Source organism: Thermothelomyces thermophilus, chromosome 7, assembly GCF_000226095.1.
Source record: "Thermothelomyces thermophilus ATCC 42464 chromosome 7, complete sequence".
NCBI classification, from domain to species: Eukaryota; Fungi; Ascomycota; class Sordariomycetes; order Sordariales; family Chaetomiaceae; genus Thermothelomyces; species Thermothelomyces thermophilus.
Window position 1 is genome coordinate 3,386,376 of NC_016478.1, and position 24,558 is coordinate 3,410,933.

Sequence of the window (24,558 nt, forward strand, 5' to 3'; positions counted from 1 at the left end):
CCCGGCCGGATCGGCAGCATTAGTTCCGCTAGCGTTGATTTCACCGGTGTGAGCTTCGTAGATGTAGGCGCCACCAATTTGAGCTTCGCCGGCGTAAGCTGCTATTGGCAGACCGGGATAGGTTGGTAACCGCGGCAATCGTCCAATCCTCCTGCCAAGCTATGCCGGCAGTTAACTCGTGGTGACCTCAAATCTTCCGGTGTGCGCGGATCAATCTCCGCAAACCTTCCCTTCATCTGGCTATTTTGAGCCACAGGGCCGCCGCAGGTACTTGATGGCTAAATCTAATATACCGCGTGCGGGCATCCAGGGGTAAAGCCTTCTTCTCACGGCTACTCCTCACCGGAAACCGTACGAGGTCTGATTCCGCACGGGAGGTGGGTTTCTAGAAGCGTTCCGTAAATTTGCTACTTAATGGCCTCCGTCACTTGACTCTCTCTCTCTCATGGTATTACCAGCCACATGTGCGGCCGGGATCTAGCCTAATTATCGCGTCTCCATGAACACGATGGCTCTGCGCTTCGGCCTCGTCGCCGCTTTTGCGGCCGTGCTTGTTTCTGCTCAAGCGCCCCCTGGCAACAGTTCTGCGTGCACCGCAAAATCATTTTCGATTCCTAGTTGGCTCATCGAAGATGTCAAGTACGCCGACGGCGTCGTCTCGTTTGACGTCTCGAACCGGGCCATCGACTTCTCGGAAAGCCTGAGCTGTGAGACGAAGGAGAAGGGCTCGAGCGCGTGCTCTGTCCAGGGGAAACGCTGGTCAAACAGCTCGCTGGAGGCATCAGTCGAAACCAGCGACGACTCTACAACGTTCTACCTAAAGCAGTCATGGGCCTGCAACGACCGGGGAAAGACGTAAGTGGCCGAATTGACGGGGGAACAGATGCCCTATTATCTATGACTGGGAGTAACCAAAAAAAAAAAATTAACATGATGTTGGAACGAAACCCGCAGTTTGACTTTCAATGCTGCAGGGAACGTCTCAGCCGCCGTCGACTACACGTCACCGCTGCTCGTCAGAGGCTCCCTTACGTCCCCCCTTGCCATTACCCCGGCCTACCCGGACGGGCCCAAGGGTCACGACTCGCCCGGCTGCACCTCCAAGTCCGAGAATCCCTCCTGGACGCTGTCTGCGGTCCACTTCACCGACCAGCCCGGAGACGGAGAGGACACCCCCCCGTACCAGAACTTTAACCTACTGGTCACGAACGAGGCCAACGGGTACCAAGCCAGCTGCATGCCCGGCGGCTCCTTCGGCGGCCAGCCTGACCTCTCCCGTCTCGTATGCGCGGGCTACGAGTTCCAGCAAGGCACCGTCGGCCAGTACCCAATCGTGACGGAGGCCAGCTTCGACCCGGATACGGCCACCTTCACTCTCAACCAGACGTGGTACTGTGACGACACCGACGCAGCAAAGCCGTAAGTCCGCCCTTTCCGTTTTTTTTTTTTTTCTCGTTCCCTTCTCTTTTCTCTGTTTGCTCTCCTCCTTTTAGTAAGTCACCCAAATTCTCCGCTAACACATACATAAAACAATTTAAAAAAAATCTAAAATTCAGTCTCCAAATCCCTGCCACTGGTACCATCGAGCTGCTGCTCAAGTGCACAACCTCCGAGGGCCCCGACAACCAGACGAACCGCTACTGCACCACCGAGGAGGCCTCGGTCACGCTCGGGGGCTCCCTCGGCACCGTCACCACGCTGCGCCCCTATGCCCTCGAGGACCCGGTCGTGCCGACCCGCGACGGCTGCACGCTGACCTCCATCTTCAACCCGCGCTGGCAGTTCAGCCACTTCGCGACAACCGCGTACGCGGACGACGACGACGACGAAGACGACGACGAGAAGGAGGGGGGCAGGGCCGCCGCCGCCGCCGTCTCGTTCGAGATCATCCTCGCCGCCGAGGACAGGGGGTTCCAGTACCCCATCCCCGTGTACCAGGGCGGAAAGAAGGAGGGGGAGGAGGAGGAAGGGTGGTACGAGTGCGACATTGGCGCCGACGGCGGCAACGGCCTGCCGCTGTGGCCGTACCGCTGCAGCTTCCGGTACGACGCCGACGGCCAGGAGCTGGAGCTCAAGGCCGACTGGGCCTGTCAAGATCTGGACCGGGAGCATCCGTAAGTTTTTCTCTTTACATTCTATTATCTAATTACTTCCTTCTCGAAACTTTTCGTCATTTCTCACCTTTCTCGTCCGTTGCCTTGTTATTCTTCCGATATTCCAATTCACAGACCTGGAGTGTAAAAGGGTGGACAAAAAAAAAAAAGAGCGGCAGTGCTGATGCAAAATAATTCCGGACAGGGTCAATTTTAGCGGCGTGACGAAGACGACCGTCAATGCCACGCTGACGTGCAACACCGCCGCCAACGGCCGCTTGCGCTGTACCACGGAGGACCCAGGGTACACCTGGGTTGCTCCCATCACGGATGTGACGTGGGAAAAGTAGAGCTTGTTAGCCAGGCAAGTCTGTCATGGACGGCCAGAGCTATTAAAGGGAATTTTGTCGGGCTCGAATGGACTCGACGACAGTAGTTACTGTTGGTAATGTCGGAAGAAGTCAAACGAAATGAACAACTTCCTGCCTTTCCTTTGGAATTCCCTCGTTAGAGCATGACATGATCGTGCCTGTCATGTTCGTCGTCTTGAAGACATGATGTCAGCTTTAAACAGTTGCTTGCGCCATCCGAATTCACAGGGCTCAGTCAACCAGTTGCTAGCTATTGTGCCTCGCTTTACCGGTTACCAGCACGTGTTGCAAACAATTGTTCGATAACGTTGCAAAGCTCCCCTCTCTTAGGCTCGTGCTTGGCTTTCGGGTCCGGGTTCCTTTGAATGACCGACCTGCCTGCCCTTAGCTGTAGAGTAGAGTGAGATCTGAAGACTGGAAAAAAAAGGGAGAGAGGCTCCAGGGGATCCACCTGTGCTATGCTTAAGTAGCAGAGGGGTTAATTAATTTTGTGTTCAGTACTAGATAGACTTGAAACCTCTGTGCTGGCGAACGCAGCGCCGCTTTGTCAGATTGGCTTCGGTCTTGAGTATTATACCGGCAATGATATTACCCTTTGATTAGAAATTGTCCGCCCCGAACTGCTACCGTCGTCTGGCTTAAAGACCGTGGTGAGGGAGCCGGCCCCAGCCAGATCATTTCGACCTGCTCGAGCTCCTCCGCTCTGTCTTCAGCTCCTCCCTGACCTCCCTGGCAACCTGCATGGCCTGGCTCGCGCCGACAGCAGTCAGGATGTGCCACCAGCCATGAAATTCGAACAGCCAGGCCCATGGTAGCCCGACGCGCTCCCTGAGGGCCCTGAGGTCGGCGCAGCGCTCGAGATCGACCGTCCAGAGTAAGTAGCCAAACACGCAGATCCCCAGCGCCTTCCACGTCCTCCGGTTCCAGTCTCGCCACTTGGCCTCGGGAAGCGCGGGGCGGGCGAGGTGGAAGACGTACTGGCTGCGCAGCAGCACGCCGAGAAGGGCGCCGGTGAAGGCGAAGACCTGGTAGATGATCTCGGCCGACCACAGGTAGAAGGCCGAGAAGGAGAGGTAGGCGGCGGCCAGGGCGGCCGTGATGCGGCGGGCGCGGGCGGCCGGCTGGCCCGCCGTCAGACCGGCCTGCAGCAGCGACCAGGTCAGGCCGAGCATCGAGAACTCGTCGGCGAACTCGAGCGTCTGCCGCATCGTCGCGTGGAAGAGGAACGAGCCGATCCCGAGCGTGAGCAGCGACAGCAACATGAAATCGGCCTTGGGCCGGACGAACCCGCGCGCGCTGCGCATTCCTGAAGGGTACAAGGCGCAGAGGGCATAGTAGACTGCGCGTATGCGCGCGCGTGTGGTTTTGTGTGAGTGAGTGAGCGAGTTTTGTTTTGTTTTGCCCCGAGTAATTAATTAATTAATTAATTGCCCTTTTGTTTTCCGCCACGGGCGACAAAAGTGAAGGCAGCCAACAACGTACCGTATGCAACATTGGTCAATGAGTTGATGAATTCGGCTATGTAAAAGGAGATGACATAGTCCTCTTCGCAAAAACTATCGTCGCTCAGCATCAATACCATCAACTTTCCCTTTCCCACCTGAAGATAGCCTGATTAATAGTTCCAGGCTTACTTTGCTCTGCTCGTCGGCGGACTCCAGGCGCCATTGTATGAAGACAGGTCGCCCGAATATTGAATATTATGATGTCCCATTAAGTCGGTTTTTTTGTTTTGTGGTGATGCTACACCAACTTTCTCTTTTTGATTGCCCCGTCCCCGAACGCGCAGCAGTGTGATTGATTGTTACTTGGCGGTGAAAGAGATAATTAGTATCGGTTATAGTCATCACCACTTTCTCAAAAGGTGGTCCGTTGCCAGGTATAACTAGTAGGTTCTTGCTCCGTAACCTTAGTTTCTTTGGCATCTGTAATCCGTAACGCTTACACTCGGGAGCGGCCGAGCCTGAATGTAACAACCCTAACCCTTCGAATCTCAAGGATCTAACTGTTTCCAAGCTTAGGTAAATGAGATCAACAAGCTACTAACGTTCATCGTGGTTGACCAAGCCACGGAAAGACGTACAAACCAATTCCCACGTCACGTTTGTGTAGGTGTGTATGTTCTGCAAAGCATGCATGGTCGTCGACCGTATTGGAAGACGTGGAAACGGGGCAGGAAATACAGGTAATTTCGTAGTAGCCCAATCCATTTTCGGTAATGCACGTGCTTTGGCAGCCCAGGTCGGGTGCCATTTCGCATTGCGACCGCCTAATCTTTCACCCAGCAACACAATCTTCGGAACTTCAAACGCCGTCATCACCAACACGAATCAACGACGACAACCGTTCCAGTCACGTGACGTATAACCGCCGTGACCGCAAAAAATTCGTCGCCAGATCTACAATCAGTCGCCCACGGACGAGGAGCCCCCCCGCGGCCGATTGCCACGCATCGAAGCGATAGTATTCCATCCCCTCAATTGATCGGAGCGCGGGGCTCGGCCTGCCGGTATGCATCTCGGGTGCTGGACTGACGCGCATCGCGGCCCGTGAGACAGTCGCTGACCGAGTTGAACCCCGTAGATCGTGGCGCCGATTCATCTTGTCCAAAGCCGCGGCGGACCCCTCGGTTTTCCGCGGGGTGTGGTCTGGGGCATGAACACTTCGACGACGCCGCACACGCCGCTCGAGACCGTCTTGCTGTTCCGCGGAGTCGCCAAATACGGGTTAACAGACGACGACTTCATCCGCGTCTCGGAAGCCCTCCAAAACAATGGGCTCATCAAAAATGGCCCTACGTACGACGCCCGACGACTGACCCCCGAGATCCTGCGAGAGCTGTTCCTGCGTCTACTGCGAGAGGAGCTGCGAAACGAGAGTGAGAACACGCCCGGTCCCGACGGCGCACTGTCGCCCGCCTCCAAAAAGCGAAGACTGCAGTCGCCGCCGCTCTTGACCCTTGCGGACGCCCGCGAGCATATCGAAAAGATCGAGGCCGCTTACAGCAAGCTGTACAATGCCTACCTGCGGCATGCGATACACGAGATACGGCAGTTCGAGCAGCAGTACGAGCGGCTTCAGGGGGAGATCCGTGAATTAGAAAAGCTCGGCGCTCCCGAGCCCGAAAGCGAGGCGAAGCCGCAGAGTCCGAGCGCTGCTCAGGCGCCCGCGAAGCAAGACCCGGGACCAGCAAACGGGGTAGGGCCGTCTCCAGGAAGTTCGCCGAAACCACCCCAAGCAGCAGCCCCGCTCTCGATATCTCAACAACCGCCGGACCGGAACCTACAGCCATTAGCCTTCCAGACGGGGTCGCAGCAGGATGCGAAGACTGCGCCTTCGCCCTCGCCTTTGCCCCAAACAACCTCGGAGAAGGCACCTACCGTTCCTCGGTCGCCCGTCCCCGCTCACCCAGAATCTGTGGCCTCCCCTCAGTTCGGCCGGCAAGAGGCTCCCAAGGCACCGGCTACCAAGCCGGCGGTCGCCCCGAAGCCTCCAAACGGAACGCCTCATCAGGTCCTCCAGGCACCACAAAGCGTCGCACAATTCCAACCCGCTGCACCGTCGCCGGTACCTGCGGGTACGGCTGAAGGGCTACAACGACCAGACCACGGCGCGGCATCTAAACAAGCCCCAGCGCACCCGCCGACCACCAACGCGCAGCCCCCTGCTCAGGGACAGCTGAAGTGGGAACCTCCCTATCAGCCAAATGCTCCTCCGCGACATGTCTCCAACACCCACCCTCAACACGCCGCCCAAGTGTTCTCTCCGCAGTCGCATCTTGCACCGTCACAGCGGTCCCAGCAGCAACCGCCTCCTCCACACCCCAGCCCGGGATCGATACAGGGACAAGCCAGCAGCAGGCCGTTGCCTCCGCGGCAGGCCTTGGCGCCTCCCCATTCTGCGGGCCAGCTCGCGCCGCCGCCCCAATCGCTTGTTGTCAAGTCACCAGCGGACGCAGCATCTGGACCAAACAGGCAGCAGCCGGTGCCTTCGAACCAGCCTCCGGGCAGCGGCCCTCAGGCGCAGGCTCAGGCTCAGCCTCCTACGCACCCCCAGTACCAAGCTTACCCCGTATCAACTCAGGGCCCGGCAGCCTCGGGACATCCGGCTCCGCAAGCGCAACCCAGCCATGTGGCCCCTAGTCCGCGGCAGGCCCCGTCGGTCGTCCCGCCGGCACCTGTGCCTCCCGTCACTGCTCCGCCAAGGCCTAGTCCTAGTCTCGCTGCCCCTCAACCCCCGCAGCAGCCTCCCGCTATCCAGCCCCCGACGCACACCCAGCAACATGCACAGCGCGGTGCTCCGTCGCCGGCCCCCGGCCCGTCAGAGGCGGCCCAGCGCTACAACCCTCCCTATCAGCCGCCCCGGCCTGCGGCCGTTGAGCGCATTCATCCCCGGCATCCCGCGGCGGCTTCAACGCCCACGCCGGCTGCGAGGTTCGGCCCTGCCCCTTCCGCTCCTCAAACACCTTCTTCCATGGCTGTTCCCCAAAGGTTGGCAGGAGGCAGTGGTACAAAGTGGGTATCGAACTCGACGCCGTCGACACCCAAACCAGGGATCGAGTTTCGCCTGGGATATGACGACGTTCCTAGCCCGGCTTACGAGCCGACAAGCCCTGTCCTGCATCCCTCGGCCCCCCCGGCGGTCAAGGACCCTCAAAAGCGAGAAGGCCCAGCGGAGACGCCGAAGTCGAAACCGGGCCGGCTGCCGGCCTCCCAGAGAGCTCAGGCTGCTTCTGCCCCCCAGCCTGGTCCTCGGCCGCCATCATCAGCCCAGCGAGCCGAGTCCCCGGCCAAGCAGGCGGCTGCGGTGGAGCGTGAGCCACCTCAAGTTAAGCACGAGGCCAATACTCCGCGTTTGTCAACCGAAGCCGGCGATACTACCGCCGACGAGAGCGTCAGCGGCCGTCATCCTCCACCCACGCGCTCGACCAAGCGCAAGCGCGAGGACCTTACTCCCACTCCTGCCCAAACTCCGCGCGCCAACCAGCAGCAGGACGCACCCCCGGACAGCCCCGCCACCTCCACCACCACCACCGAGGGCCCCAAGTTCGTCCTTTGGACCCGCTCGTTCAACAAAGTCTGTGGCTCCGCCATGGAACAGATCATCCACCACCGCTTCGCCAACATGTTTGTGGCGCCCATCCGCGAGAAGGACGCACCCGGCTACCACAAGGTGGTCAAGCAGGCGCAGGACCTCAAGACCATCCGCGCCGCCATCAACCACGGCAATCGCGCCGCCGCCCAGGCCGCCGCCTCCCTCCCGGACGGCGACCCGGGCACCAGCAGCGTCTGGCTGCCCCGCACCGAGGACCTGGTGCCTCCCAAGTCCATCATCAACTCGTCCCAGCTCGACCGCGAGCTGGCCCACATGTTCTCCAACGCCGTCATGTACAACCCGGATCCGCATCACGGGCCCGGCCCCGCCTTCCTCCGCGGCGAAGTCGACGACGACGAGGACGGCGGCGGCGGGGCGGACGGTGCCGGAGGAGGAGGAGGTGGTGGTGGTGGTGGCGGCGGCGGCGGCGGCGGCTCCGGCCACACCCACGCGCAGGACAGCGGCGTGCTGGGGTACAAGGTGGACGAGTTTGGCGTCGTCAACGACGCCCGCGCCATGTTCGTCGAGGTCGAGAAGCTGCTCAGCGAGCTGCGCTCCGCCGAGGTCCGGCGCAACGTCCCGCCGGGCGGCCCCCACGGCGCCGGTGCTGGTAGCAGCGGCGGTGGTGCTGGCGGTGGTGCTGGCACGGGCACGCATACCAGGCAGGCCAGTGTGCTTGCCGGGCAAGGAGGTGGAGGAGCGCAAGCGGAGGGCGGGAAGGACGATGCCGCGGCCGCCGATGGTGCCGAGGAAGGAGGAGGGGATGGCGAGGGCGCGGAGGCGGGAGAAGGAGCTGGCGGGGCGGTGAAGAGGAGACGGATCGCACGGGGTTAAGGCTGGTTGGTGTTGGTTGGTTGGGAGATATCCCGCCTCTAGATAAGAGTCTTGACCCAGCTGGCCAGGATTTTCTGTTTTATTTATTTTTTTTTTATTACCGGTGGGTGGGTGTTTTATTGGAGCATTGTTTGGGTTCTGTTTGGGTTATGTTATGTGGTTGTAATACGGATTCGGTTAGGAAGACTACCCCATTCTCCTCTCGGAGCAGCGGCGTCCGGTACACTTGAAGATCAAGAAGTGGATCTACATGGCGTGCAGGCGAAGGAGCGTTTTGAACTTGACGTAGGGTCTCAACTAGCATCACAGCGAGGAGGGACGGGAACTGCCCTCGGAGCAAGTTCATTCTTCTTCTTCTTCTTTTTTTTTACCATCTCTGCACGGAGTCGGCGGACTCGATAATCCCAACTCCTCCCAACGCCTTTCCCTGTGAACTCTGAAACGCCGAGTCGTATGAGTAAAGCAAAACGACGCGACACACAGAGCCGCGGTCAGACATACTCGGCCGTGACCGAGTTGTATCTCACGCCATTGTATAACAGCGTATACTGCGTTGAGGCGGAGAGGTCTAGACGCACAAGAACACGTTAGCATCCGAGAGAGAGACCTGGGTCTCGACCCTCCACGCAAGACAAGACTTACAGACTGCTTCGATCTTGCAGTTCAACTCGTAATACCACTGTTCCGCCATTAGCGCATTAAACCCGGCAGAATAAAGGGGAGAAAGAAGAAGGAAAGGGAACGAAGAGAGAGAGAGAGAGAGAGAGAGAGAGAGAGAGAGAGAGAGAGAGAGAGAGAGAGAGAGAGAGAGAGAGAGAGAGAGAGAGAGGAGAGCTTACCTGACCGTCGCTTCCCTTCCTCTTCTTCAGCTGTTCCTCGGGGATGTGGCTCACGTCCGCCTCGACGTGGCACAGCATGGAGACGTTCTCGTCCCTGACGAAGGGGGCCTCCCTGGCGGTGAGGTCGGCGTAGATGTCCATGCGGATCTTCTTGACGTGGCCCTGGGCGACGGGGCCGGTCCAGACGAAGCGGGTGTAGAAGGGCTCGTTCTCGGACACGACGTCGCCGCGGCGGATGAACCACTCCATGGCGTAGACCTTCCAGCAGCCGTCGAGGCCGCACCAGTGCTTCTTGTGGCGCAGGTGGGCGTGGAGCTTCTCGTCGTAGCGGACGCGCCACTCGGTGCCGTAGTGCTTGCGCGCCCGCCGGTTCTGCACGCGCACCGCCGTCAGCCGCTCGGGCGCGCTCTGCGCCAGGCCCTTCATCACGGCGCCCTGGACCACGGCCAGCCAGGCGTTGGGCGGCTGCAGGATCTGCACCGACGGGTCGACCGCCCCGCGCAGGCGCTCCTTGAGGTAGTTGGAGGCGCCGAAACCGCCGACGAGGAGGACGGCCTTGATGGGCACTTTGGAGGCCGAGATCTGGTCCTTGACGAGCTTCACGACTTCTTGGACGACCGGCTCGAAGATGACGCGAAGGTCTGAGGCCTGAGATAACTGGTTAGGAACAAAAGGGAGAGAGGTGTTCGGGGTGAGAAGTTGGGGGGGGGGGGCAGCTGGAGAAGCGCACCTTGAGAGCGTACCGACCGCGGTTGATGCCGAGTTCTTTGTTGTTGGCCAGCCCACCGACGGGGATGGTGTATGTGTCGCCGTCTCTGGCGTTCAGGGTAAATTGACGCTTGACCTGCAGCGCGTTAGGTGAAATGTACGGACGTACAGTGCATCCATGTCTCGTCGTCGAGAGCAGGAGACATACCGTCTTCTCGAATCTCTCCATTGCATCAGCCAGCACCTCGTCGTCGAACCCGTCTAGTTTCCCCAGTTTTGCTTTGAGGAACTTGGCAAACCTCATGTTGAGGAAGGTAGAACCACAGAGTGCACCGGTGCCAGGAGTCGCCTCCTGGACTTCGAGGATCGGCCTGAGGCTGGTGATGGTGTAAGATATGAGATCGACCGTGCCGCCCCCGGCGTCACAAATGACGAAGCTGCATGCAGGTTTAGTGTATGCTGAACGACCCAACCATACCAAGGCCCGGAGCTCACCTGTCGCCAACTTCGAGGCCGTGGGGATCCAGGCCGTGGAGAGCGTATATGGCGGCCGCCTCGGGCTCGGATATAAGGTGGATCGGGGCCTTAGTCGCCGATAGGCCTGCCGCTTTCTGACATGCTTGTCTCGTCTTCTCCTTGGCCAGGTCGCTCCATATGGCAGGAACCGTGATGACGAACTCAAGAGGCGTGCTTTTGACGACGCCCTCGCCCAGCTTCTCGCGCAAGGTATACATCAGATGGTTACCAAGAGCCGACACGTAGTCGGTTACAAGCCTGTCAACATCGCGGCCGCCTCGCCTGGCAGCGCTGGTGACGGCAGTCCCCATGGACTGAAGAGAGGGGTCGAGGTCGCTGGACAAGTCAGCACGACGGTCATGACGCGAAAAGGGGCAGAAGATTAAGGCCAGGAGAACAAAACTCACAGCTTGAACCACTCGACCACCTCTTCTGGGGGCGTGTTCACGGGGATGGAGAAACCCCATTCTGGCTCTCCATCGTTATAGCGCAACCTTGTGGGGACCTTATCCGAAGACTCGCCCTCCGGGGTTGTTTTCGAGATGGGCCAAACAGTGATGGCAACCCGGCGGTCGGGACGCTGCGTTTCCGCCCAGGCTACGCCGGAGTATGTGGTGCCAAAGTCGATCCCGACAATGATCTTGCGCTCATCGATGCTGAGCCTGTCGAAGTCCATCGCGGCTAGCTCCTGAGGGGTTCACTCAGGAGCTGGGAATGCTTCGGGTGAGTTGTCAAGGTATGTATAATACAACGATATGATGGGGCAGAAGAAATAGCGACGCATCAAAAACTGAGAGGATAGTGAGAGATGCACGCACGCCGCCAGGACTGACCGCCGCTCAAACGGGAATGATAAATTACTTTCAGGAAAAGTGAGTCCTGGCCCGGTTTAAGATGCGAAGTTGCTGTGTGCTACCTACATGACAGAACGGCAAAGCGGCAGCAGCAGTGGCAGCGGATAGTTTCCAAAGCATGCCCGCACAGTCGAAACAGGCTCATAGTGTATCTCTCTGCTCGAACAGCTGGAGGAGATACGAACCCCAAGAAGAACAACTGGCCGTACGATGCATGGAGCCGGACTTGCAGCGTGTCACGAATGCCTAACCGCATCCACCAAAGTCAATGGCATTGTCCACTGGGCTCCGTCCACTGGGCTCCGGGCCCAGTTCAGCGCCATTACCCGCAAGTTATCTGCTTGTCGGAGCTGCCCTCTTTTTTTCTGTCTGTGATCGCCGGTGTGTATGTACACGGCAACTCCATCGCTGGTATCGGGTCCGCCAACTTAGGTTCCATCGTTGGGTTGCCGTGGACAGGAGCAATGGACAGCAAACAGAGAGAGTGGGACAGAGAACGGAAACGGCGTCAGGTTGCCAGACAGGCGGGCAGGGTGGGGCACCGTGATTAACACCAGGCAACTCGAAGGGATGGACTGGCAAGTGGGGCGAACCGTGGGGCACTCGCCATCGTGGCAGCCCTGCCTGCCGCCAAGCAGAGGAAAGTGCCCGACCATCGGCCATGCGCTGTGATGTCCTTCCGGAGGCTATAAACTGCGGAAATCCGCCTGCCACCTAATAGTTTATTTCTCCTTTAAGGTTCGGGTATGGTAGAGACCGGAACCAGCGTCCAGTATATCCATTGTTGTCTCGGGATATTCTCCACACGAGCCAGGCTCGTGAATGGATGTGGGAAGCTTAATTCACAATTAACAAACGGTAAGAGCTGACCTGTGCAACTCACCCGCCTGCTCCTGTCAAGAAATTGATATGTACCGAGTTATACATATAGGTCTCTGCATAGTATTGAACCTGAGGCCCTGTATGTACAGTACATAGGTGTTCTGCATTCGGCCCGGAGCCTCGCTGGTGCCAGAGCCTGGCTCTGGGGCTGTGTTGTATTAATGGTGTGGAAGGTGCTACCTTAACGCGTATTATGTGATTATGTAGTCCGTATGTACTGTACCTACCTATCCTGGCCAGGAAAGGAACTTCAACCTGTTAGCTAGTCTGCGCTCGTGCGCACCGTTTTGGTGGCGCAGCTCTTCACCCTGGCCAATTTGAATGAGAAGGCGGAAAGGCTTTGAATAGGAAACAATTTCTCATTCTCATCACCAACATCGCTTGGTTCACGCTCCAAGACTGTTCGCCATGGCGTTTCACACCAACTTGCCGCTCCCACCCTCCACTACATTGACCCGCAGCGTGTCTGACACCCTGAATCGCAAGCTCAATTTTCTCGAGAACGACTCCGATGCCGATCTCTTTTCTGGAAGGCCTGGACAAAGCCTTGGACGAGCGGTTTTGGCTCGGATATCGAGTGATCCTTCTTCCAGTACTCGCAAGGTTCTGACCCGACCGATCGAATATCCAGGCAATTCTCCCAGCCTAGCAGACGACACCAACCCCACAGGGGATGGCATACGGCAAAGCTTTCCGTACTACTCGAGAAACACGAACAACAGGCGGCGGGACCAGCGAAGCCTTTCCGAGAGCGGTTCTGGGATTAGAGGCGCTTATTCGCGATCCCTCACTACCGATACGGGTAATATGGCTTCCGACCCTGAGCTTGTCTTGTTCTGGCTTCACGGAGACTAAACAAGCTTGGTTCAACTTTCAGCAACGGCGCAGGCAGTCAAGACAGCACGGTACCCGGTGCTCTATGAGAAACTCAAGGCACCGGCGGCCGCGAAAAAAGCGTTGAAGATCTGGAAAGAGAGGAAGCAAGGCGCGGTGGGGGAGATCCCCGCCGGTGCTCTTGCGCTGGAGACACATGACCGGCCTCTCCTCCGAGATGGCCGGACAGCGTCCGATAACAATGGCTCAGGCCGGACCGCTCAAGTGCAGGATCCCGGTGAGGTTTACCGCTGTGACCGGAGTAAAGCCCCTCGCGACAGCAGCCGGTGCACGACCCGCTCAGGTAACAGAACTCTAGCACCTCTCCCCTCCGCCGCTTCTCCAGTTACCGCGCCTTCGACCTCCGGGGCGCTCGTCGCTAGTCGCAAGGCAAGGGCTGCCAACGACTTCCCGCCGCAGCACATGACATTCTTCGGACCCTTGCTCGAACAGACGAAGCGCGGGAGGCGTCTTCGCATCACCTGCACACTGGAGAAGTCGTACCCGAACTTCCACATTGAGTGCGACTACACCTATGTCGACAAGTCGGAGAGAGTTAACTCCAGTCAAACGGACACGCGCATATCGTCTGCGGTCATTAGAACAAGAGAAAACATCTGGATTGTCGTTTTTGAGCAGATGGGATACAATGAGGAGTTCATAAAGGGGCTCGTGGGCGAGACGGAATATGCCAGGCTGGATGGCGACGTGGGCGAGCCGATCAAGGGCCATGGAAAGACATCTGACCTCGCGACTGTGAAGGTCCATAAGAAAATCAAGATCCCCGAGGGGTTTGACCTGGGCGGGATATGGTGCAAGGCAGCCGACTTTTACGAGATGAGGATCTATGTTCCGGCGAAGGAATACAAACACAAAGAATGACTTGTGAGGCTGCTTAATATTAATCAGGTAGGCACTTGTTCGAGTTCTGCTATAGTGCTTGATAAGCGGTTCAATGATTTAATAACTATTAATCGTCTGGTAAAAGCAGATCATGCCATGACTTAATTTCTTATGCTGGGGTTTCAATAACTTTCTCCGTCCTATCTACGTGTAATTAATAGCTAACTGACCCCATTTCGATTCGTTGCCTCGCCCTTGGAGCTATCGATATGAGTTGGTTATTATCATTATTACTCCCCCTGCCGTCCACCTTTCCCAGTAAGAGGGAGCCGAGCTCGATAAGGGGGCCTATAAGCATCGTCATGGCCAAGACTTGTCCAAAGGTCCACTCGTCGAGCCCAGGACCCAGCGGATTTCTTCTGATCATCAACTCAAGCATGACGGCGAGGTATATCGTGCCGGCCACGTAGCCGACCAGCTGGTACACGCTCGGCCTCTTCTTTGCTCCATCCTCATCCCATCCTCCTCCTCCTCCGAAGAAGAAGTCGCGAAAGTCACGGCCGAATATCATGTCGACGCCCACGCACGTGACGAAGAGCAAGGAGCAGCCGAGACCAACCAGCAGGAAGGCAAGGGCGCCGACGAACAGCCAACGGAGAATGGGGTTGGTGGCCGAGATGTCGACGCCGAAGAGGACGTAGACGACGCGGCTATTGCATTCGGGGCGGTCGCCAAAGGTCGGCGCCGTGGCGAAGACGTAGATGAGGTAGACGAGCGACCCGGTCGCCGCGAGCACGTAGAAGGCCAAGAAGGCGACGCGGCGGACGACGCCGGCGCGGTACCGCCCCACGGGGCGGGCCGAGAGGCCCACCATGGCGAGCAGGTTGAAGACGCACAGGGCGTGGAACAGGTCGAACGACCGGCGGGCCGTGATGATGACGGTCGTCAGGAAGAAGGCGAGCCCCGTCACGCCCAGGGACGACTCGATGGCCGTGGAGAGCTCGGCCGAATTGAAGGTGAAGGCGCAGAGGTGGTTGGACAGGGTGAGGACGTAGAGTGAGACGCGGATCCGGGAGTGTGTTAATAAGAGGAAACGAATTAGGTATGTACAGTACCTAATCCGGACCAGACTGAAGGAAGTAGTTTATCAGAGAGAAAGAGGAATTGAAAAGAAATCGGGAAAATAAAAGGGAAAGAAAAGGGAAAGGAAAAAAAAGAATAAGAGAAAAAAAGAAAGGTTAAAGAAAGAAGAATCTTACCCCGACTCCAACTACATCGGGATTGGGCTCTATAAGACAGGCCTCGGTCGAGTGCGCTTCCATATTATCGGTCGCCGGCGCCGGCGGGCTGACAGGAGTAATTAAGAGGTGCGGAGTGAGTCGCGGTGCTGCGCGCCAAACGTGCGGCGTTCTTCTGTTTGAGGCGAAAATCAATGGCTGACAAAGGCAATATATTAAGCATCGAGGTGTCCTGTTGCCGAACGCAGTGATGAGCTTCCTGGAGCGTTGAAAGCAGTGTCTGTAGTAGGTGGCTGTACAAAGGAAAGAGTGCCTTGTTAAACTATCTACAAAGGAGACAAAACGACTGATATTTATAGACAAAGGAGCTAGCCAGGGCGTTAAACAGCCTTATATAGCTATGGCAAACGCGTGGCTAATACGTTTAGAAGCTCTATAGCTTCCGACATACCCCCTAGTTAAACGTGGTAGTTATTTAACTACGCTTTGTAGTAATACTGCTCTTGGTGTTATATCCTTTGTCGCTCTTACCTTGATGGCTCCTTTAGGGGGCCTGCCTTCTGTATTTAGAAGTCTAAAAGAGTTAAGTATAGTAGAGCGATTCCTTTAAAGCTATAGATTAAATATAGCTATTATAACTATAGTAGTAATAGTATTACTAGTTTTAATTATAATAATAATAATAGGATAATACCTTCTATGCTTAAATTAATAGATGACTTGTTAGGTATGCCTATTGTAAATATTATAACTACTAGGAGGTTAACTTAAAAGTGTAAACGTATTAAAGCTTCTAGATTATAAGTTTTCCTATTGTCTCTACTAGTTTTGCTATTTTCTAGTGCTTTACTAGTCGTGTTAAGATCATTTAAGCTAACTAAATATAGTAATATTATAGCTAGTAAGCTTTATAAGGTGCCTTATAGAATGTATATATAGTTAGTTCTAGTAGGACGTTCTTTTGGCGAATGTTACGATTATTCTAATGCTAGCTCTTACTACTATTATTATATCTATAGTTTTTATAAGTGTAAGAATATATATATTAATCGCCTATATATCTAATAACTCTTATAATATTTATACTAACTATAATAATAGTCTTACTTCTTATATTAGGTTAGCGAAGGATTTAACGAAGGCTTTACTAGATAGAGCTAAGGCTTTTATAAGTCCCTAGATCCTAAACCTCTAGTTCTTAGATCCTAAACCTCTACCTCTAATATATAGGCAAATCGCTAATAGTTATATATAAGATCTTAAGAAGTTATATATAGTTCTTTAGAATGACCTTAAATATATTAATATAGATAATATAAAGGAGTATAAGCTTAATAAGGCTAAACTCGTACGTTTTACAAAGATCGCCTACTCTATATATAATATCTTTTATTAATTAGGTAAAATTAAGGAAGCTTATAATATTTACATTAGCGTATCTAATAACACGTTAGGTATTATATCGTTGCCTGGCTAGGATAAAGGCAAGGGCAAGGCTATTAATCCCGGTGACGGCTAATAGTAGTAGATAGGGAGTATTAGGTAGTATTTTATTTGACGAATTTGACTTATCTTCTACCCCCTAGTTATATAAGCCTATAACTAATATCTTAAAGATTAAAAAGAGCCCTTTAACGTTCGAAGGCTTATTAGCTAAGTCATTTAATAAGCCTATCTACTAATATCTAACTAGTTAGTAGATATATAGCTTTAAACGTTCCTTTTACCGCTTCCTAGCGTAACTATATATTATAGATATCTATATACTATAGGCAAATATTAATACGTTTATTCTTAGCTATCACTGGTCAAATAGTTTGTTAATTATCGTAGTAGATATTCTAGGGTTCCCTAAGCTTAAGATCGATATCTATAAATAGCCTCTTAAGTGCTATAGCCTCTCTTGCTATAAGGGAGAGCATTAGAAGTTCTACTTTAGTACTTAACGTTATAATAGTATCCTAGCGCGATGCCTTCTATATTATAGGACCTCTAAATGGGAAAAAGATATATCCCTACGATAAATACCGTATATCTAGATTATCTATATATAAAGCGTCCTTAGTAATTACAAGCGTCGGACTTTCTAAAGCTCGCTTGCCTCTATACTAGATTAATAGGTAAGAGCTCCTAAATAAATATCTCACTACTTGCTATACCTCTAACAAGTAATCTAGTCTTAGGTTAGTTAGATGTTAAGAGAGTACTAAATAGGTATATACGACGTTTAGACGTAATATAACTATATAATATAGGATTAATCTAACGAGCTCCTAATACTCTTTAATCTACGTACTAATAACACTCCCTTCGAACTTCTTAAGTTCTTTATAACTTAAAGGAGTTAGCTCGTACACGCTAGGTACGTCTAGCCTATATTTTCTTACTACCTTTCTAATATATTAATTATAGACTAATTATATCTTATATATAGGTCGGTCTCGAATTACCTTAATGCCAAGGAACTAACTAACATTACCTTACTTATAGACGTTATAGCGAGCTTTAATTCCTTCTATTATATACTTAGCTACTATAGCATTACTTTTATAGAAGAAGACTAAGAAGTCGTCGATATAGAAGATTAGGATAACTTATTTATTATAGCTTAAGAAGAGGTACTTCTCTTTGCCCGATAGTTCTATACCTAGATCTAATAGCATTTTATAGAACTCCTTATACTATAAGAGTAGCGAGTCTCTTAAGCTATATAGAGCTCTTTGTAACTCTATATATTTCCCTAGCTACTTAAATCCTTCTAGTAATTTGCAGATAACAGGATCGTCTTCTAGTCGTTTAGCGTTAAGGAACGCTTACACTATATCGAACTACTTGACTTCTAAGTCAAAGTATATAGCGATCGCTATTATTATTCGGAACGACTATATTACTAGAGTAGCTACATACGTACTTTCTACTAAGTTAATATCTTATAGATCTCCTTATATATAGATCCTTACCTTATATTTCTCTAAGAAACTATCCTTATTAAACTTGTATGTAAAGACCTATTTTAACGGGATAGGTTGTACTTTTACCTACTTATATGGTACAATCTTCTACGTTTCCTTGCTCCCTAAGTTATATATCTCCTTACAAGCCGTGTCTTTGAACTATTGTCCTAACAGGTAGTTATATAGGTCTTGCTAATTAGTAGGAACGTAAGTAAGATCGTTAATATACCAATACGGCTTATTTAGGGCTGCTCTAAGGTATATAGTATCCTTTTATTATATAGTAATAGCAAATACCATATATATTGTTCTTATGCTCTAGTCCTCTAGGTAAGCTTCCTATTAATTAGGTAGGTAAGTCGTATAGAACTATTACTAGAGTTCCTTAGTTATATAGATAAAGGAGTAGTAGTAATTAACCCTCTCCTTATTTTTTAGTCCTTTATTTAACTAGATAGGGTCCCTAGGCTTATAAGCCTTCTTCCTACCTCCACCTTTCCTTGTAAGAGGTTGCTAAATAGCTTTTCCTTTGCTCTTATATTCTAAAGAATATATTAGCTAATCCGGACTTCGCTTAACACTCTATTCCTCCTATTCTATGGTAAGGTATAATATATTAGTAATACTATCCCTAGCTCCTAGCTCTTCTATCTACTTGTGATATATACTAGATTCTTCTATAGAAGGTATTCCTCCGTTAGATTCGATAGCTCCCCTGTTCTCCCTAGCGTCTAATTAGCTAGCTAGTAACTAAAAAGGCCCTAATTCAAACCCTCCTACTTCCTAGTAGACATCCCCTTTACTAGCTAGTATAAGGCAAGTTACTAAGGGCTTAGGTATATATTTAAGAGTCAAGAGTCCTCTAAAGCTCTCTATCTATTTAGTAAGTTCGTCTATTACTTACGTCTCTACTATAAGAGTCTCTAGAATTAATTACTTGCTTATAGGCTACGTATTAGAAAGCTCCCTTACCCCCGAGTCTTGACCCTATTAGAGAGGTTAGTCTACCGCTAGACTCTCTTACGATAGAGGTGGCTAAGCCATTATAATAGAGTCTTCTACTAGTTACTAGGTCTATTATAACGCTTCCTAGACAAAATCGCTATCCTAGGAATCTTTGCTAAGATCAAACTAATTAACTTCCTAGCTCGCTATTACTAGCGACGACTCTATTAGCTACTCTTTGCCCAGATAGTAGAAAGTCTTCTTATCAAAATAAACGTTATAAGTTATAATAACCTTATTAAGCTTAGGTATCTAAATATAATAGATATTAGATATATAATATCCTATAAGATACCCTATTAGCCTATATAATAGTACCTTAAAGTCCTTCATATGCTACTTAGCTTCCCTATCCTTATAGAGGATATTAGACTAGGGCTAGAAGTCCTTAATATAACCAGAAGGACATAGGGTATAGTTTTGTTTTTCTAGTTCCGTAGAGCTTTATTATATATAATAGGTATAAATAGGGGGTACCTATCTAGGGGCTCCAGACAGAAAGACAAGGACAACAGATAGCTTTTAACACTCGTTTACTCTAATAGATTAAAGCGACAGGATGTAGTTCTTCTTTCTTTTATAAGTTAAAGTATCTTTTTCTATATAAGTAGACTCTTCTATATCTATCTATCTAAAAGGATATCGTTATCGCTACCTTCGCCCCTATCGTCATTACTATCTAGATAGTCAGACTTACCTACTATGACTACAAATATTTAGATGCCCTAGACATTTTGAGCTAACGCTCTTCCCTATCTAACTAGACAGAGGTTTAGTTCTAAAGGTACTAAGTAGTACCTTAAAGGGTTAGCACTAGCTTATATTTTTTTAGGGGCTTAATTAGGGAAGAGCTTAGCTTTAAGTCTAAACTAGACTACTAGACTTTAAGTATAGTAAGATAGTAACGTTTATAATAGAGGAGCAAAGATATATATATAGAGGCATGTATAGTAAAACTGTTAGGAAAGCGAGAAGAGTAAATATAGGTGCCAAGAGATCGGTATATCTAGTAGTAGGCTAGGGAACTACTCTTGCCTTAATATAATAACACTACTAGTAAAGACGGCAGGAATCATAGGACGATAAGTTTAAAGGAGTTTAACGTCTATCTAGAGGGATAGAAACTCTAAAAAGCGGATTAGCAACGCTAGAACTATTCGGGATTCGAAAACGAGATTTTGGAATTATATAGGCATTGAAGGAGAGCTTTACGACTATCCTAGCCCTAGTTACCTTGGTATTAGCGCTTACTAGTAAGGGTATATCTATCTATATACTACTACTCTTTAGTAGTCTAGTATAGATTTATATTATTATTCCAAGAGTTCTGACTTTAGGGGTTAGAGCGTTATTATTATAGGGTATCCCTTATTAGAAGGTTTAGGAATAGCTTTACTAGATATACTCTAAAGGAGTAAAAGTAATAGACTAAGTTTACGTTTAATCTTACTAGTTATAGGAAGACTTAAAGAAAAGGAAGAAGGCTTTTTAGATTAATTACTTAGATAGAAGAGTTATCTTTAAGGAAGTTACCTAAATAGGAAGGTATAATTAAGGATAGTAACCTTAAGTATTACTTTTCTTATTAGTTTAGTAAATATCTTAATTAGAATTATTACTCTTAATACCTCTTATATCTAGGTATATTAAAACCTTATTAGGAAGGATACTATTAGAATTACCTTAATTACTAGAGTTTAGAAACCCTATTTTAGACTTAAAAGTTAAATATCGTATTTAAGTAGATATTATAATAGATAGACCTACTAAAGTTATTTAGGTTATTTCCTTTTACCAATAGATAAGGGATTACCTAGTCTCTTCTCTAGTTATAATGTTACTAAGTACCTTAAACGTTTTAAAAAGGCTTATAAGATCTTTAGTAGGGATAACGTTAATAAGATTTCCTACTTCGAGTAGTAGTATATAGATAACCTTTAGGAAATCCTTAACTAGTGGCTGAAGTTAAAGAAGAAAGACTAGGCTACTTTCGAAGCTACTATTAAGAAACGCTAGAAGTAGAACGACTCTCGCTAGGAAATCTCTACTTAGGAGTTAGAATATCTTCTAGATTCCTAGTACGTAGATTCGGCTAAGTCTATCTATAACTACCTAGAGTATATTAACGTCTTATTTACCTAAGTGCCAAAGAAGAAGAAAGCGGTCTATTAGTCGTTAGCTATCTGGAAGGTATAGGATAGATTTCCCCCTACTCTCTAGACTAGTCTTTAGGTCTATAAGAAGGGTGACTTACAGGTTAATAATATAGAGTAAGAGGACTTCTGTAACTTTAAATAGGAGTATCTATATAAGGGAGTTAACGCTAGGTTAGTATATTATAAGTTAGATCCGAAAGGAAGAGAAGTTAAACTATAGGTAAGCTAGGCTGTTAAGAAAAGTCCTTTGGCTTCCTAGGTATAGGAGAGTCCCTTGGGGTTATCTACCTAAAGAGATACTACCTTTAATAAGATCGTTAATAGGCTTGTGGACGCCTTATATAAACTTTAGATTAATAAGGGCAAAGTTAGCTATAAGTCCTTGGATAGGGGTAAGCATTCCTATAACCAGATAAATAACCTAAGTAATGACGAGATTAAGGAAATCCGGACCTACCTATTAGCTACTTAAGAGTCTTAGTAGAAGAAGAAGAGTAACGGATTCTAGCTAAGTTTGACCTTGACTATACCTTATAGCTATTATTACTGTAGTAACTAGATATACTTTATCTATAGATATCTAGTTCTAGTAAAGGATATCTATAATAGTCTTATCTATTAGCTTAATTTTAAGTAGATCTTAGGTAAGAGAGATCTTAGTCTTTTAGAAAGCTAGTAAGTCGAAATCCTTAATAAGGATATAACTACTATAGCTAATTAGAAGACCTAGTAATATATTATTTATACTTATACCTCTCTTTAGTTAGATCTTCCTAGCTAGGAGCTATATTAACGGTTTATAGAGAGCTATTAAAAGGAATATAATTAGGAATACTATTTAGACCTAAATCTTATCATTAATAAGGCCTTCCTTTAATATATTAAAGGTTTATATCTATTAAAAGTAGTTATAACCTCCTTTAATTGTCTTACTAATATTAAAAGAGTTTTCCTAAAGTTAATTTACAATTATACTAAGGCTAAGGAGATCAATTTCTAGATAGATCGTAAGTAAGGTAGATATACTCTTATCTAGTAGGTAAAACGGATAGCGTCTTAGATAGATAACCCTATTTTTACCACTGACTATAAGGGCTTATTAATGGATATATTACGGTCTAACCAGATAGCGACGTAAGCTTTTAATACTATTAAGTCAGAGGTTAATGGTAAAGATATTTCTAATAAGAATAGTAATATAGTAACTATAGTATAGAGTATTACCTTTATAAAATGTTATTTTATAAAAATAGAGGATAAGCTAATATAGGATCCTATCTAGTAAAAGGGGACTAATAAAGTAAAGATTATTTAATTATTAAAAAGGAATATAGAAGTAAGAGGAACTAACCTTCTAGCTATAAGCTAAAGGGTTATAGCTATTACTAAGAGGGCTATTAACTATATTAGTAAGGGAGCTCTTCCCCTAGCTAGATAGAAATAAACCGTTTACTTTAGGGAATTAGAGAAATCGACTAAGGAGAATATAGCCTATAACGTATTCTCTCTAGTTAGTAAGGCTCTTTAAGTAAAGACACTTACTATTAATAAGGTCTTAGGGATCTCCCTAGCGTTTAAGAACTTACTAATTATATTCCTTAAGCAGGATTATAAAAGTTCTTAGGAGGTAATTAAGTATAAGGGCTTAGCTATTCCTTTCCTCATAAGCTAGCTTTATAAGTAAGAGGGAGAGCGCTATAAGAGGTTAAGATATACCTTAGCTATCTAGGTAGATAGAGTAACGTTAAGGGAGAAGAGTCTACGATTACGGTTCTAGCATTTCTAGGGGTTACTAGTAATAGCTAGTAAGCCATTATAATAGATAGGTTCTAGAGCGACTACCTTATTAGATAGTAAGATTAGCTAGATTTAGAAGAAATCGAAATATCCTTCTAGGCTCCAATCTATACACTCTCCATTAGTTAAAAGATCTAGATAGGTATACTTATATAGATATATATATCATTAACGCTCTATTATAACTTTAAGGATCCAAGAGGTAAGAAGGTACTTACTCTAATTAATATTAGATCTAAGTATAATATAATTACCTTTAGCCTAGTATAGAGATACCGTCTCCCTATATAGATGATAATAGTAATTTCCTAAGGTCTTTATAATAGTGGGCTGTTTACTAGGGAAACAGTTAATATAATTATCCTAGGGGCTATCTCGATCCATAAGCATTTCTTTATTCTAGATGGAGATACTAATAGCTACTAAATCTTACTAGGTATATTATTTATCTATAATATAAGCCTAATGTTTAGCTATAAAGCTAGCTATCTAGTTATAGTAAATATTATTACTAGGAATAAATTAATTAAAGCGTTAGTTATCTTAGACATTATAGCTAAAATAACGTTTAAAAGAAAATATTAACTTATAGGGGACAAACTCTAGTGTCTGGTTATAATGACTACCGCTACCCCTATATTCGCTAACATCTAGGATGGTAAAATTCCACTTAGATTTCTTAATAATTAGACTAGTAAAGCCATTTTTAATGTAATACTAAGGATTCCTTACTTACCTCTTATCGATATACTTACTAAAGTTTCGACATTTTGTCTTACTAGATAAGATACTTTAAAATAGAGATACTAGGAAACGGTAGGCAAAATAGAGGAGTCCGGCTATCTAGATAGATAGAAAACGCTTAGAAAACTTATATTAGAGGTTAGAAAAGGGTTATAGGAGGTATAGATGTTTACTATACGAAAGTCTATAGCTAGAAAAGTTCACCCTATAAATACGGCTATTAGTGACAGTTTAGTACCTAATAGTAACCCTAACTAGTAGGAATAATGCCTAGGGGAAGCTATTAAAAAGATAAAGTTTAGGTTAGAGTAAGATAGCCTTATTATATTACGGTTTTCGGACCTAGAGCCTAGGATACGGCTTATAGCTAAACGGCTTAATATATTACTTATATCTATAGGAAGCTTTCTATCTAACTAGGAGAAGGAACTCTTTATATAGGTCCTAAGGAACTAGAAGGCTACCCTAACGTAGGATTTCATTGAATATAGATAGATTTACCCTAATATTATTCTCCCTTAGATTATCTAGACTATCCCTTATATAGTATAGTAATTAAAGAGTATCCCTATCCTAAAGCTATTAATACTAAAGGTTATTAACCTCTTAAAGTAGCGGATCTAGTATAGGATTATATAACGAACCTAACTCAGACTTCTTCTAAAAGGGTTCAGACGAAGGTAGATTAAGCGGGACAAGTAGGCAGGTTGTCTAAGGGATTCGGTAAAGCCAAAGGGTTCACAACAACACTTAAGTT

General features: G+C 48.5%; 6 protein-coding genes across 6 annotated transcripts; 3 read left to right on the forward strand and 3 right to left on the reverse strand.

Moving 5' to 3' along the window:
* Positions 1–508: 508 nt before the first annotated feature.
* Positions 509–2,443, forward strand: MYCTH_2071955 (uncharacterized protein; the record flags this gene model as incomplete). The annotated part of the gene is made up of 5 exons (XM_003667252.1): positions 509–855; positions 955–1,419; positions 1,557–1,805; positions 1,857–2,114; positions 2,299–2,443. 5 exons carry the CDS (start codon positions 509–511, stop codon positions 2,441–2,443), a joined length of 1,464 nt encoding a protein of 487 aa, XP_003667300.1.
* A 445-nt stretch (positions 2,444–2,888) lies between these two features.
* Positions 2,889–4,096, reverse strand: MYCTH_2312981 (uncharacterized protein). The gene has a single exon (XM_003667253.1). It carries the CDS (start codon positions 3,766–3,768, stop codon positions 3,139–3,141), a length of 630 nt encoding a protein of 209 aa, XP_003667301.1. The 5' UTR covers positions 3,769–4,096; the 3' UTR covers positions 2,889–3,138.
* Positions 4,097–4,928: 832 nt separating this feature from the next.
* MYCTH_19035 (uncharacterized protein) lies at positions 4,929–8,172 on the forward strand (the record flags this gene model as incomplete). The annotated part of the gene is made up of 3 exons (XM_003667254.1): positions 4,929–4,973; positions 5,048–7,357; positions 7,409–8,172. Coding segments are annotated over 3 exons (3,119 nt in total), but the record flags the coding sequence as incomplete, so codon positions are not given.
* Positions 8,173–8,883: 711 nt separating this feature from the next.
* Positions 8,884–11,131, reverse strand: MYCTH_56717 (uncharacterized protein; the record flags this gene model as incomplete). Its single annotated transcript, XM_003667255.1, has 7 exons — positions 8,884–8,960; positions 9,035–9,071; positions 9,232–9,888; positions 9,962–10,044; positions 10,144–10,376; positions 10,435–10,791; positions 10,863–11,131. 7 exons carry the CDS (start codon positions 11,129–11,131, stop codon positions 8,884–8,886), a joined length of 1,713 nt encoding a protein of 570 aa, XP_003667303.1.
* A 1,322-nt stretch (positions 11,132–12,453) lies between these two features.
* Positions 12,454–14,034, forward strand: MYCTH_2312984 (uncharacterized protein). Its single transcript, XM_003667256.1, has 3 exons — positions 12,454–12,993; positions 13,069–13,326; positions 13,384–14,034. The coding sequence occupies exons 1-3, from the start codon at positions 12,600–12,602 to the stop codon at positions 13,944–13,946; spliced, it is 1,215 nt and encodes a 404-aa protein (XP_003667304.1). The 5' UTR covers positions 12,454–12,599; the 3' UTR covers positions 13,947–14,034.
* An 87-nt stretch (positions 14,035–14,121) lies between these two features.
* On the reverse strand, positions 14,122–23,826 carry MYCTH_2131244 (uncharacterized protein; the record flags this gene model as incomplete). Its single annotated transcript, XM_003667257.1, has 2 exons — positions 14,122–15,037; positions 23,813–23,826. 2 exons carry the CDS (start codon positions 23,824–23,826, stop codon positions 14,122–14,124), a joined length of 930 nt encoding a protein of 309 aa, XP_003667305.1.
* Between the last annotated feature and the right edge of the window lie 732 nt (positions 23,827–24,558).